The sequence below is a fragment of the Psammomys obesus genome, unplaced genomic scaffold (assembly GCF_907164565.1).
Source record: "Psammomys obesus unplaced genomic scaffold, mPsaObe1.curated_primary_1811, whole genome shotgun sequence".
NCBI classification, from domain to species: domain Eukaryota; kingdom Metazoa; phylum Chordata; class Mammalia; order Rodentia; family Muridae; genus Psammomys; species Psammomys obesus.
The window spans coordinates 2,736,717-2,751,029 of NW_026585691.1; the positions used below are offsets into that span (position 1 = coordinate 2,736,717).

General features: G+C 51.4%; 1 protein-coding gene across 1 annotated transcript in view; it reads left to right on the plus strand.

The window, feature by feature from the left end:
- Window positions 1–14,313, plus strand: part of Igdcc3 (immunoglobulin superfamily DCC subclass member 3) — a 44,244-nt gene that overhangs the window by 24,352 nt on the left and 5,579 nt on the right. The window contains exons 3-6 of the mRNA XM_055596997.1: window positions 11,602–11,746; window positions 12,064–12,194; window positions 12,517–12,654; window positions 14,083–14,241. Coding sequence (XP_055452972.1) covers window positions 11,602–11,746; window positions 12,064–12,194; window positions 12,517–12,654; window positions 14,083–14,241 — 573 coding nt within the window. The remainder of the gene's footprint in view (window positions 1–11,601; window positions 11,747–12,063; window positions 12,195–12,516; window positions 12,655–14,082; window positions 14,242–14,313) is intronic.

The window sequence follows — 14,313 nt, forward strand, 5'->3', positions numbered from 1 at the left end:
TGTGTGTGTGTGTGTGTGTGTGTGTGTGTGTGTGTGTGTGTGTGTGTTACCCTCAGAGGCCAGAAGAGAGCATCGGATTCCCTGGAATTATAGACTATTGTGAGCCACAAACTGGTTGCTGGATATCAAACCTGGTTTCTCTGGAAGGGCAGCCAGCATTCTTAACTGTTGAGCCCTTTCTCCAGCCCTCACAGCCATGTTATTTAGACAGAACCTAAGAGCCTAGTAATTTCACTAATTTTTTTTTTCAGCGTGTAATGGGGGCATCTGAGGGCAGTGCAGCGTGGAGGGCTGAGTCGGCTTTGCTCCTGGGCTGCACCCCCTTTCAGTATGTGTGTGTTGAAGGAATGCTCCGGGTGTGCTCAGGTGACTCTACCAAACCCCAGGATATATGTTCACCTGGTATGAGGCTCGAAAACAGGACAGAATACCTGGAATTGGGACAGCGTTTGAGCCCCCAGCCAAGGTGGAAGGAGCACGTGGAGCCGGGGCGGAGGCGGGGCTTCCTAACGTTTCCTCTGTCCCCCCCTCACCCTGCACCCCACAGTGCTCCACAGGCCTCATCTACCCTTAGGCACACATACTTACTAGGCAAACACACCCTCTCCAGGCACACTTCACACTCTCCACGGGAGGCTGGAAGAGGAGGAGGAGTCCAGGGAAGAACTGGAGCCTCCCAACTTCCGGGCTAAGTGATTAAAAGTGGGTCTTTGAGGAGTTTTATTCTCTTCGGATTGTAAAAGCCCAGCCCAGGGGGAGCAGATAGCCCCCAGCACCCGGTCTCCCCTGCCACCCTCCCTCTGACCTACTGTGGTACCAAAGTTTGTAGGTTCCCCGTCCAGACTTCCCTGAGGAGCATGCAGTGCCGCCCCCATCCCCTGCACCACTCCCCTTTCCAGGCCCCCATTTGTCAGAGGTGGCTGCACAGGGGTGAGCTGTGGATTTATGGCTGGGGACTTGAAAGACAAAGTTGCCTTTTGTGCTGGAATTGGGGCCAGGGTAGGGGAGATTGGTGAGCTGGTGGTGAGCCAGAGGGTAGGAGAGAGGGCCTGGAGTTCGGGGGCCCAAGCAGGGGTGAGGAGCTTAAGCAGGCAGATTAAAGTACGCAGGGGCCGCTCAGCAGGGTCACCTGGCAAAAGCAGACCAGCAAAGCCCCGCAGACTTCAAGCCACCACAGTCTTAGGAAGCTGTTGTAGGTCCATCTACCCTCCTCTGCTCTTCCAGCATCCACACAGCCTTCCCACTTCCCAGGGTGCTCTTCGGATTCAGAACCCCAGTTCCACCCACAGTGCAGTACACAGGGCTGCGGAGCTGAGCTTTTTACACGCTGAGGCCTCAGGGTGTGTGGGTTCTTAGCAAAGCCAAAGTCAAGGGCTAAGGGGAAGTGGGGAAATGAGAGCAGTGTTAGGAGGGGTGAGCCGGACCTGCCCTGGGGTAAGGGCAGCATGAGGACCAGGGCTCCTCACTCTCTGCACTCCTTGCCTTGGTCTCTTTTGGATGGGGCACCTACAAAGGTGTCCATGGAATTAGAGAGCATGCGAGGGAGGACACAGATGGCTGATTACCCTCCAGAGTCCAAACCCCGAGGCCTCGCCGCTGGTTCTGACAATGGGTCTGGACAGAGGCCAGAGTCGCTGTTGAGCCCTAGTTCAGCAGGTGTTTTAACTACACCTCAGAGAGCCACATCAACGCCCAGAATGAGCCTGGCCAATAAAGGCATGAGTTTATGGGCTTCATAAACATTTTACTAGAGAAATCAAGGCCTCCGTCACCCGGGGGCCTCTTCCACCTGACGGCTTGTCTCCATGAAAGCTCCAAGCAAGAGTCAGAGAGAGGAGACTACACTCTGGTGAATGCCCTGTTCTCTGGCACCCCAGTGACACCCCTGCCTGTTCACCAACCTCCGGCAAGTTCTCTTCAGCCCCATCTCCTGAGGACTTGAGGCACTTTCTTCTGCTTTATCCTCTTCAGGGAAAGATGGAGTCATTCACCCCCGAACCTTGCTCTTTTATGACCTCATACTTCTCTTTCAGCTCAGAGTTCCCCAGATCCCCTCCAAGAGCAGGTAACAGCAGGCCTAGGGAGCAGAGCACACCTGTTTTACAAGTGAAAGAAATAGAAGTTCTGAGAGCCAGGTACAGTGGCACATAATGCTTGGGAGTCAGAGGCAGGTGCATCTCTGTGAGTCTGAGCCAGTGCTTCCTACTCCTGGGAAGTGAGCACCAGGACAGTCAGAGCTACACAGAAAGACCATGTCTCAAAACCAACCAAACAAACAAAAACAACCAAACAAAGTTCTGAGAGATTGTATCACTTGCCCAAGTTCCCAGGGTTCATAACAGTGGGGTGAATGCAGTTGTAGTGATGAACTTTGAACTCAGTTCTGTGTGATTCCAGAGCAGTCAGTGTTGTCTGTACCACTACTCCAAAAAGTTGCCAGCACATATTTCCTGACTTGGGACAGGACAGAATCTTGCCATATGAAGCCACCTGGCCTCAGACCCGAGTGTGGGCCTCGATCTATTTCTGTGTGTGTATGACCAAGATGAGGGAAAGCTGGAGAGGTGGGCTGGACAGGAATGAACATGGAGAGAAGGAGGTCCTTTCTGAAGGGACAGCAGTGAGTAAAGAGGAAGAGAGAAGCAGGGCTCCTGAGGCCTCTAGGTGAGCATCCTCGAGTAGAACTTCATGATGACTGAAACTCTATTGGCGCTGCCCTATGATGTTGCCAAGAGCCAACATAGGGCTATTGAGCATTTGGAACGTGCTGAGAAGTCTAAGGACCAGAACTTATTATTTTTTAAGACCTGGTTTCTCTGTGTAATCTTGGCTGTCCTGAACTCGCTTTGTAGACCAAGGCTGGTCTCCAACTTACAGAGATCCACCTGCCTCTGCCTCCCTGAGTGCTAGGATTACAGGCACACACCACTGAACCCTGTCAGAATTTATATTTTTTTAAATTTGTTTATTTTCATTACATTTATTAATGAGGGAGTGAGAGCTCGGATGATACTCAGGCATGAGTGAAGGTCAGAAGAGAAGTCGTAGACGTCAGGTCTCTCCTTTTGCCCTATGGGTGGGTCCTGGTGCTGGGACTTAGGTCAGCAGGCTCAGTGGCAAACACCCTTGCGTGCTATGCCATCTTGCCAGGCTAATTCTAATTTAACGTATAGGCAGTTGATGGCTGAAACTTCCTTGAGAAGATAGGAACCTCGTTGTTGGGAGGACTGTTGTGTGGGCAACAAGTTGTTAGAGTTTTTCACAGCCTCATTGGCTAGAGAAAGTATTTTTAGTGCCATGGGCAATTAAGTTTTCACCTAGCCACAGTCACAAAAAAAGCAAGAACAAAACACAAGTAAAGCCGATTTCTGTCTGTCAGTCTGTCTGTCTATGTAGCTATCTATCATTTTTGTGTTTCTGAGACAGGCTCTCACTGTGTAGCCCCAACCGGCCTGGAACTTGATATGCAGACCAGGGTAGCCTCCAACTCAGAGATCTGTCTGCCTCCACCTCCTGAGCGCTGGATCAAAGTGCGGTTAATTTTAATACGTTTTGTTTTACCTGGTATTTCTAGCATGCTGTCATTTCAACATTGTCAGTATTTTTAAATTATTGATGCATTTTTATATTTTTTTGTGGATGCTTTGAAGGTCAAGCCATTACCATTTTAACTTATAATGAGTATTTTAAAAATTAAAAATTACTTTAAAGCTGGGAGCGGTGGTGCACTCCTGTAATCCCAGCATTTGGGAGGCAGAGGCAGGCAGATCTCTGTGAGTTCAAGGCTACCCTGGTCCACAAAATGGGTCCAGTACAGCCATGGCTGCACAGAGAAACCCTGTCTCGAAAAACAAACAAACAAACAAAATTATTTTAAACTAACAATTCTTTATCCTTCCCCAGTGTTTTCACTCTGGTAAAATATCCATAACAGAGGCTGAGGAGCCCTCAGTTGATAAAATGTCTTCCAGAAAAGCATGATGACCTCAGTTCAGATCCTGGACCCACACGAAATTCCACCACAGTGGCCAGTGCCTTCACTGCAGGGCCAGGGGTGCAGAGACGGGTGGCTACCGAAGCTCTCACCAGCCGTGTTAGCCAGCTCACGAGATTCACCTTCATGGAGAGAGTCTGACTCAGATGACAAAGGTGGCCAGTAACTGAGAGAAGACACTTGCCACAGCCCCCGGCCTTCCACACACACTAGCACACACCCACACTGGCAAGTACATACAGAACACCACAACGTAACATACCAAAAGAGATTAATTAATGTTTTAGAAGATACACATAACAGAGCCAACTATGGTGGTACAGGACTATAACACCGGCACTCAGGAAGCAGAAGCAGGAGGATCTGGAATTCAAGGTGATCTTTGGCTCTGAGGCCAGCCTAAGCTATGTGAGAACCTGTCTCAAACAAAACAAAACAAAAATTAGCCTAAGATGCAATTTTATCATTTTAAGTATGTAGCTCAGTGATATAAAGTATATTTTTATTATTGTCCAAATATCGCCATCTGTCTCCAGATTATTATTATATTAATATTATTTATTATTGCTATTTTGAGATAGGGTCTTGTAGGGAAAGACATCTACTGAACCATCACCATCAAGTCTCGCTTATTGTGGGGTTTTTTGGTTTTGCTTTGTTTTGTTTTTTGAGACAGAGTTTCTCTGTGTAGTCCTGGCTGTCCTGAACTTGCTCTGTAGACCAGGCTGACATTGAACTCATAGAGATCCACCTGCCTCTGTCTCCCAAGTGCTGGAATTAAAGGTGTGTGCCGTCATTTCCCGGTCCCCATTTATTGTTTTATATTTTGTTCTGTTTTTTTTTTTTTTTTTTTTTTTTTCTGAGATGTGAAGTCTTATAAATTGTTTGAACTGGTCTTCTCTCTCTCTTTCTTTCTTTTTCCAAAGCAGGGTCTCTCTGTGTAGCCTTAGCTGTCCTGGATTCACTCTGTAGACCAGGCTGGCCTCGAATTCACAGCGAGCCACCTGCCTCTGCCTCCCTGAGTGCTGGGATTACAAGTGAGAGCCACCAGGCCCAGCTGGTCTTTTTTCTTTCTTAAGTATTTATTTTCTTTTAATTATGTGTATGTGTTAGGTGTGTGTGTGTGTGTGTGTGTGTGTGTGTGTGTGTGTGTGTGTGTGGTGTGGGTGGGTGTGGGTGTGTGTGCAGATGCCCACAGCATCCAGACGAAGGCATCAGACCCTCAAGGGTAACAGTGAGCTGCGCTGGGTACTGGAGATCAAATTCAGGTCTTCTACAAGAGTCATACACACTATTAACTACTCATCTCAGCCTCCCCCCCCCAACCCTGCTGGTCTCTAACTCATAGGCTCAAATGGCTTTGCTGCTTTCACCTACAGAACCCACCACCCTTCCCAGCTTTTTTCTTGTCTTGTTTTTCTAGTATTACTCCCTTTTCTCCCCGGACAGGGGCACACACAGCCAGGTTGGCCTTGCATAGTTGAGGAGGACTCTGAGCTCCTGGTCTTTCCACCTCCACCTCCCGAGTGCTATGAATCACTCACTCATCTTAATGAGTGTGTGGTGGTGTCGCATTTATAATTATTGGTTTGCAACTCCTGAACGATCAGTAGCTTTTACTTTTTTTAGTTGCTAAATTTTCGAAATCCAGCTTGTATATTGTGTTTACGGGACATCTTGATTTTGCCTGGGTGTATGTCAAGGGCCTCAGAGCCGCCATACTGTCCGTCCGTCCGTCCGTCAGCACTGCATGTGGACTGAGCATGTACAGTTGTTTTTCTTGTCATTATTTCCTAAGGTGTAGGGCCTAAACAAAGCAGTATGACACTGTCAGCGTTTATATTTCATTAGTTATTAGAAGAAGTAATGTAAGGACTGGAGCGATGGCTGACCAGTTAAGAGCACGTGCTGCTCTTCCAGAGGACCAGAGTTCAGTTACCAGCACCCAGGTCACACAGCTCACAGTTGCCTCTAACTTCAGCTCTGATGACTCTGACACCCTCATCTGTACTCCCACAGGCAACTACACACACACACACACACACACACACACACACACTACCCCTACAGGCATACATATAATTAAAAATAAAAATATAGTAACTCATAGATAATTTAAATCCTATGGGAAGTTGGCATTGGTTATATATATGCAAATAGTGTGTTCAGTATTTTGCATAAGGAACATGAGGATGCAAGGATGTTATCTGCAGAGGGTTCTGGAACTGATCCTTCATGGGTACCCAGATGTGACTTACTGAAGAATGTGATTTTAGAAGAAAACTTTGAAGCATGAGTAAAAGTTTCCGAGGTTCATGCATGTGCTTGGTGTAACCAAAATGTTTACAATGTTCATGATGCCCGGTGAGGAGTTGGGTTTCCAAGGTGCTCTGTGCCCCTAATGCTTTTATAGATGAATAAATGGCGTGCATATGAGTGTGTGTGGTGTGTGTGTGTTTAGCCTCCAGGATCTTTGGAGAAGTCTTCACAGTGACCCCTCTTGAACAACTGTATGGAAAGGGATGGTTAGCTCTCAGAACCCCCCCACACCCACGGGGTCACTCACTTTTGCAGAGTCTAAGTTTTCCAAATATGCCACGGCTTTTTTTTTTTTTTTTAAATCATCACACACCCGATAGGAATCTAACTACAGCCAGAAGGTGAGAGACCTGAGCTTCCTTCCTAGTGCTCTGCCTCAGCCCTTCCTGCCCCTTGCTTCCCCCTGGAGTCTGTCTAATCAAATCCAGACCTGACCTCTGCAGAGGCTCTGGACCAGGCAGTAAGTTCCCCTCCCAGAGCTGCTGTGGACCTGGTTCTCAGGAGAGCCTGTCCCTCTGGGTGATTTATAGGGTTGTCCAGGACCACTTCCTGTCATTTCTACTTCCTTCCAACCAAGGATTGCTGGCCTCCCTCTCGGCCCCTCTTGTCTCTGCCATGCTGTACCCGTGGGGTATCAGAGGGAAGCTGGGAGACCCTTTTCAAAAGTGCATGGGGACACGGTGCATGCCACCTCCTTTCCCCTGTTGCTTCCCTTTGACCTCACACCTGGCAGGGCCACTTCATTACCTCTCCTGTCACTCAGCTTGAAGTAAAGAACCCAAACTGTCCTCGGAGGAGCAACAAGTATCTGAAGAACCGGAAAGCACCAACAGCCAGGTCACAGCACTTCCTCAGTGTTCAGAAGCCAACACTGACAATAGCCATAGCAGCCTCCACAGTCACCAAGCATGTGGTGGCCTCTGTTATGACTTATTGAGGGAGCCCAGAGGCCCTGCTGGCAGCCCGATGTTCCACATGTGCCCAGGAACTCTTTCCCCAGAAAGTTAACAACAGAAAAGTCTCTAGGAACTCCGCACTGCTACCACAAGCCCAAACATGAGGAGACCTTATTTTCATTTTAAATTCAGAATCCCAGTGTGTAGCCTAAGCTGGGCTTGAATTCATGATCATCCTGCATCAGCCTCCCGAATACCAAGATTACAGATGTACACTGCCACACCTGGCTGAGAACACACGTGGGAGCAGTAGCTCACGCCAAGACTCCCAACACAGGGAAGGCTACAAAAAGAGGACTGCATTGACTTTGAGGCCAGCCTGGGCTACAAATAGAGTCCAGGATAGAGAAACCCTGTCTTGAAAAAGCAAAACAAACAAACAAACAAAAGACACACACACATAAACCAATAACAAAAACAAGCCAGAACAAACCACACACACACACACACACAAAACTTGTGGACCAAATGCATTCTACCCTTACACTAGAAAAGCCTTAAAGCCCGTTTGAGAGCCAGGGGTGCCTAGAAGGTTCCAGGACCCCAACTAAGCTGAGCAGGCTCTCAGGTCTAGAGACTGTAGCAAAGGTTAGAGCAGAACCTGAGGGTCCTGAAGGGCACACCTGGGGCTCTCAGGAAGCCCCAGGGCTAACCAAAGGGTGAGTGAGGGACATGAAGAGGAGAGAGAAGCAGAAGGCTGGGTGGCAAGAGCACGCCTGACAGGCCAGATGCACTCTGCAGCTCTGTCTAGACTCCTGACCTTCCCTGCAGCCATTGAGAAAGGGCTGGTTGGGGCTAGAGAGATGGTTCAGCTAAGAGCACTGGCTCTTCTTGGAAAGGACCTGGGTTCCGTTCCCAGCACCCACATGGCAGCTCACAACTGTCTGTAACCCCAGTTCCAGGAGATCAGACTCCCTCTTCTGGCCTATTTGGGCAGCAGGCACACACATGGTGCGTAGACATAGCTGCAGGGTGTAAAGATACATCTTAAAACATGCCACACGCACTCAGCAGATCTGGGAAGCGAGAGAGACAGGGACAGAGGGGCATTGGGGGAGCATAGGAGAAGAGAGAAAGGAGGATGGTGGGCCCCCCCCAGGGAAAAAAGTTAGAGAGAGCAGGGAAGGGGAGAGAAATGGGCAGAGAGCAGGTAGGAGTGGCAGATGGTTATATCTGGAGCACCCGGCCCAGGTGGTGACATTGTCAGGACCCTGAAGGCCCCTGGGGGCAGTCTAGTTGAAATGCCTGCACAATTATGTTGATAACAAAGGGAAAATACCCATACACATAAAATAAAATAAATAATATCTTTTTTGGTTGGTTGGTTGGTTGGTTGGTTGGTTGGTTGGTTGGTTGGTTGGTTGGTTGGTTGGTTTTTCAACACAACGTTGTTTTTGGTTTGGTTTTTGTTGTTGTTGTTGTTTTATATAGCCCTGGCTGTCCTGGAACTCCTCTGTAGACCAGGCTGGCCCTAAGCTCACAGAAATCCACCTGCCTCTGCCTCCCAAGTGCTGGTATTAAAGGCATGTGCTACCACTGCCCTGCTAAAAATAAATAAATAATATTTTTTTTTTAAGAAAGGAAAAAGACAAAGAGCCTGGTTTAACATGCAATCTGCTTAGGGTTTCCTGGCCTTGCAGAGAGAGGAAACTGGCTGTTACTAAGGAACACCCCCCACATCCCACCCCCACCCCAAGCCCCACAGAAGGCCTAGGCCTCAGTGCCCTTCTTTCGAGACAAAATGATTCACTTCAAAATGGTTTTCAAGCATTTTTGGAGAAGCAAAGCAGCCATTCAGAAGAGTGTAAGCACAGCACATAGGGACTGCAAGGACCACTCTGGTGGCTGCAATGAGGGTAGTGAGGGCCAGGAGGTCTCAGGAGACAAGTGACCTATTGGTGTGAGGACTGACTCCTTGTCCAACCCATTCCAGCACTGCTATTCCTTTTCAGCATCTCCATATTCAGCCCTGCTGGGCTGACAGTTTTCTTCTGAGGCTGGGGGGGTCAAGGGAGGGCTGCCCAGTAAAAGCCAGATTGCTCTGTCCCAGCACCCAGCCCAGAAAAAGCAGGAGCCTTTTCTGTCTTTCCTCAGCCAGTTCTAGGGTCCCCAGGGAGTCCAGACTGGGGGCTAGAGGCACAAAAGGCTTGTTTCTGTAATGAGGAGACATCTGCAGTCAGCAGAACCATTAGCCCCAGGTCGGAGGTGGGGGGCGGGGGTAGGGAGCTACGGCGCTGCTCCAGCTGGAGTGAGGAGGGGACAGACGCGCCTGCAGAGGCAGAGTCCAGGTTGGGGGGCAAGAGAGCAGACCCTGGAGCCTGGGTGCTCTCTCCCTAACCCCCAAGATCTGTCTCCAGCCCTACCTTCCTGGAGGTTGAGCTGGGAAGGGCCCTTTTCTACCCCCAAACTCCTGAGGCCAGGGTTGACCTCTGTAGATCAGCTCTTTGGCCAAGCACAGACTCGGGCCTGAGGCAGAGCAGGCCAACCTCTGGATGCTCCCTGGGGATCCTCTCATCAAGCCTGATGGGGGCTCCAGCTGGACAACGTACCTTCCCCTCCCAAACCCAGGCCCCAAGTCCTGTGCACAAGAGCTTTACCCACAGGGAGACACTCGTAATTGATCACCTACACACACACACACACACACATGCACGCACGCACGCACGAACGCACGCACGCATGCACCCACCATGGTGGCTGGCAGATTTAACCCCCCTACTGATGTCCTGATGGGGACAGTCAGGCCAAATACAGGAGACAGAGCCAGGCTCCCAAGCAAACACCCAGCCGGAACACATGTACAAGGAACTGTGCCCACCCACCTATCACACTCCCAGGAGGCCACCTGAGAGGAGGAGGCTGGGCAGGGGATTTCTTATGCATGTTTATATTTAATGAACCACATGCAAATGAGATGGGGAATGGCCACAAAGGAGCCAAGCCCCCAGAGACTCTTTGAGGGGAAGGCTCAAAGGCTCCTCCTCATCCTTTCAAGCTGCTGAGCTGCCGTGGAGTCCAGAACAGGACCGTGGATTGAGGGAGCCTGAGAAGGAACATTGGGGCCACAAAGAGGGCTGTCTAGGCATGCCAGGGAGTCCAGGGCAGAAACAACCAGCAACAAGCTCCGGGGTCCCTGCTGCTGTGGGGGAAGGGCTCCTTCTGGGAGGGAGGGAGGTAGGAGGGAGGGGAGGAGGGAGCCACTGTCCCAATTGATGGAGTGCCAGAGAGGAGGGCTGTGGCCTGGACAGATGGTGTACCGCCTTCCTGCACTTGAAGCAAAGTGGATTTTAATGAAATCTCAGTCCGGGTGCTGAGGCTCGTGTGGGAGGAGCCTTCTCCAGGTTTGCAGTGTGGGCCTGAGGCAGGGTGGGAACAGGGTGGGGAGAACACTTAACCAGCTGGGGGAACACGGGGTGGGGGGGCACCACGGCCCCCCTCTGCAGATCAGAGTTTAAGTGTGAGTTTGATTCCCCCAAAGGTGGGGAGGGATCCTTGAATATTTATGACACATTGAAATGTAGATTGGTAGGTTTGACAGTCTTCTGAGAGGGCCTGTCACCGTGCATGGATACACTACCCTCTTGGGGCTCCAGTGGAAAGTGCAGAACAGCCTGTACCAGGGAGAAGGCAAGAAAGAGAAAAGGAAAAAAGAAAGAAAAAAAAAAAAAAGCCACTGGGCCCTGGAAAGGAGAGCCTACTGTTGACAGTGTCCCTGCTAGGTAACAGCGGATGAACCAGTCTCTCTCTCTGGGCCTCAGTTTCCAGTTCTGTAGAATGTGGCACACTGCTCAGGTCACAGGAGACAAAAATACACCAGCCGACTTGGGAGAAGTGCCTTTCCCTAGGTGGCCTTTATGAGGGAGGTCTGGAAGACCCTTCCTTCCTCGGGAGGCCTCCCACAGCCGGCACATGCCTTGTTAGAGTGCCATCCTTCCAGAGTTGGCCAGCCAGGCGCGTCCACCCCATAGCCAAGCCAAGGGAAGCCGTGAACACAGTCCTGTACAATTTGTAAATGTGTTTGAAACATTATGATTTTTTTTTGGTAACTTTTTTTTTTTGGTACCTTTTGGTAACTCGATTGTATGCTTCTCAATTGTGAATTCTGTAGATGACAACATCCTGTCTCACTGTTTCCTTCCCAGGCATCTTAAAGACTGTGTCATCTCTGGGTTGGAGTGTGCCTAGCCAGGGTGGGGGAGGACTGAGGGAAGAGCTGCTGTGTCCCCTGTGCTACTGTCCTGCCTCAAGCCGTCTGCACCTCAGTGGGTGACCCGTTGGCTCTCCCTCTGTGCCTCCACAGGGCACCTTATCTGCCCCCTTCTGTTTCCCCAGCCATGTCAGACTTCCACGTGCACCCCCAGGCTGTCGTGGGTGAGGAGGGCGGTGTTGCCCGCTTCCAGTGCCAAATCCATGGGCTTCCCAAGCCCCTGATCACGTGGGAGAAGAACAGAGTCCCCGTTGACACGGACGATGAGAGGTGAGCCCCTTGTGGGAAGGGCAGAGAGGGTGACTGGGATGCTCATTTCGGATGAAGCCTGTGGTGGGCTTGCATGTACCATCGGCACCTACAGCCTGGGACAGAGAATCGTGGGTCCCTGTGGCTTCCTGGGCCCAGATTCTAGGCTCACGAGAGTGTGGGAGAGGATTGTGTGTGGTAAGTCCACCTGGGAGGGTCGCAGCAAGCATCTGTCATCACAACAGTATGGCCGGGTTAGTACCGAGTCTCCATTTATGTCGATGTGGCTTGAGGTTGCCCCGGCTGTGGTGGTGCCCAACTGTGTCCTCCCCTGGCAGGTACACATTACTGCCCAAGGGGGTCCTGCAGATAACGGGCCTCCGGGCCGAGGACAGCGGCGTCTTCCATTGCGTGGCCTCAAACATTGCCAGTGTGCGAGTCAGCCACGGGGCGAGGCTCACCGTGTCAGGTGAGCTCCTGCGCAGTTCTCTCAGCCTCCCCGGTCGGTTTACCCCCAGACGGAACCAAGTCTCCCGTGTGACCAAGCCTATCATATGCTATGCCGAAGGCACCTGATCGGGTCTCCAGCTGCCTCTTACCAGCAATTCCTGGGCTCTCCCAAGGGCTGGAGGTCTGACTGGGAGAGGAAGGGCCATTACCAGAACCGGCTGGTTCTCCAACATCTCTCTGTCTTCTGAACTTTGTTTGGGGTTGATCCTGGGTCATGAGTGGGAGTGAAGAAGTGGAAAAGCTTCCGACTGAAATAAGGAAACGTGGCCTTCTCCTCCCAGGCTCAGGCTCTGGGGTCTACAAGGAGCCCACCATCCTCGTGGGGCCTGAGAACCTCACCCTGACGGTGCACCAGACCGCTGTGCTGGAGTGTGTCGCCACGGGCAACCCTCGCCCCATTGTGTCCTGGAGCCGCCTGGGTGAGCCTTGTCTGGCCAGCCTACCCCCTGGGAGGGCTGGTCCTATGGTCTCATCACCCAGCTCTGGGGGCTTTAGATTGTGTTTGTTCTCCACAAGGGTCAATCCGGCCCCCTCCCTGTGGCCTGGGGAGGGGCTGGGTTTCCCGGGAGGTCAGTCTGCTGCTGCATTCTCTCTCTCCTTGCCGGGCTGGCTTAGTTCCCTGGGTTACAGTACCGACCCTGTCTCTCTAGCCCCCAGAACTCTCTGCGGCCCTCAGCACCCAGTCCCTCCCACCCTACCCTCTGTGCCTGGCCACACCCCCAGCTACGCAATCCCCATCCTTCAAAATCTCAGTTAGCATTTCCCCCTGGCTCTGCTCTCCCACTCCCAGGCTTGCCTGCTCCCAAGTCTGCCCCAGCCAGAATCCCCAGGCAGCCAAAGAAAGCCGTGAAAGGGTGCAGATGGGCCACTAGTCTAAGCCAAAAGGTCACTGGGGGAAGGAGCCTCTGGAGGGTGGGGCCACATTCACAAGGAGACTAGGCCGCACTAGCAGCTGAGCGATGGGGTAAGGAGGGGCCCCGTGGGATAATGGAGTAGATTTCACCACTTCAGGGCCTGAATGGGGAGCTGTCTCCTTGTGTTCTGGCTGTGCTAATCTGATCCCTGGGGTGGGGGGAGGGCCCGGTCCCAGGGAGAGACTAGAAAGACTAGACTACTATCAGGAGCCACTAGGCACTCCAGGGGCCTTCTGCATGGCCTGGCAGCAGAGAAAGGACGGCTGGGGAACCTAAGAAGCATGGGGAACAAAGTTAACCAAGGCCCTTTACTGAGGGACTTCTCGGGGATCTTTGTATTCATGGGCTTGTACCTCAGCATGCTGGAGAAGATACTCAGCCACGGAACTTACAACTGCTGGTCAAAGTCAAGGCCTCTCTGGAATGAAAGCAGAGGTTCTCAACCTTATGATGCTGCGACTTTTTAATACAGTCCCTCCTGTTGTGGTGTCCCCATGACCATACAATTATTTTCGTTGCAACTTTCGTAACTGTAATTTTGCTACTGTTACGGATCACAATGTAAATATCTGTGTTTTCCAATGGTCTTGGGCGACCCCTGTAAAAAGGTCGCTCATGACCCACGGGCTGAAAACCACTGGGCCAGCAGGTCTGTAATCCCAGTACTTGGGAGACTGAAGCAGGAGGATCTCACCCTGGGCTATGCAGTGAGATACTGTCTAAAAAGAAAACAAACAGCAGCAAAACCAACAAGCAATCCTCATGGACGCTGGCCCTTGCTGCTGGGCACAGGTGCTCCCTGTTTCTGTGCCACTGCTGGAGATCCAGGGAGGGATGCTGCCGAAGCCATGGGCCAGGGCTTTCTGAAACATTCTCCCCCTTCCTGTCTCCACATTCCTGACCCTGCTCATTCCCCCTCCACTTCTGTTGCAGATGGCCGCCCCATTGGGGTGGAAGGCATCCAGGTGCTGGGTACGGGAAACCTCATCATCTCAGATGTGACTGTCCAGCACTCAGGTGTCTATGTCTGTGCCGCCAACAGGCCTGGCACCCGGGTGAGGAGGACAGCCCAGGGCCGGCTGGTTGTACAAGGTACGGAGCAGGCAAACGCTTCCCTGCCCCTGAAGTGTCTCTGGTCTGTGCCACAGACCAGCCCCTTCTGCT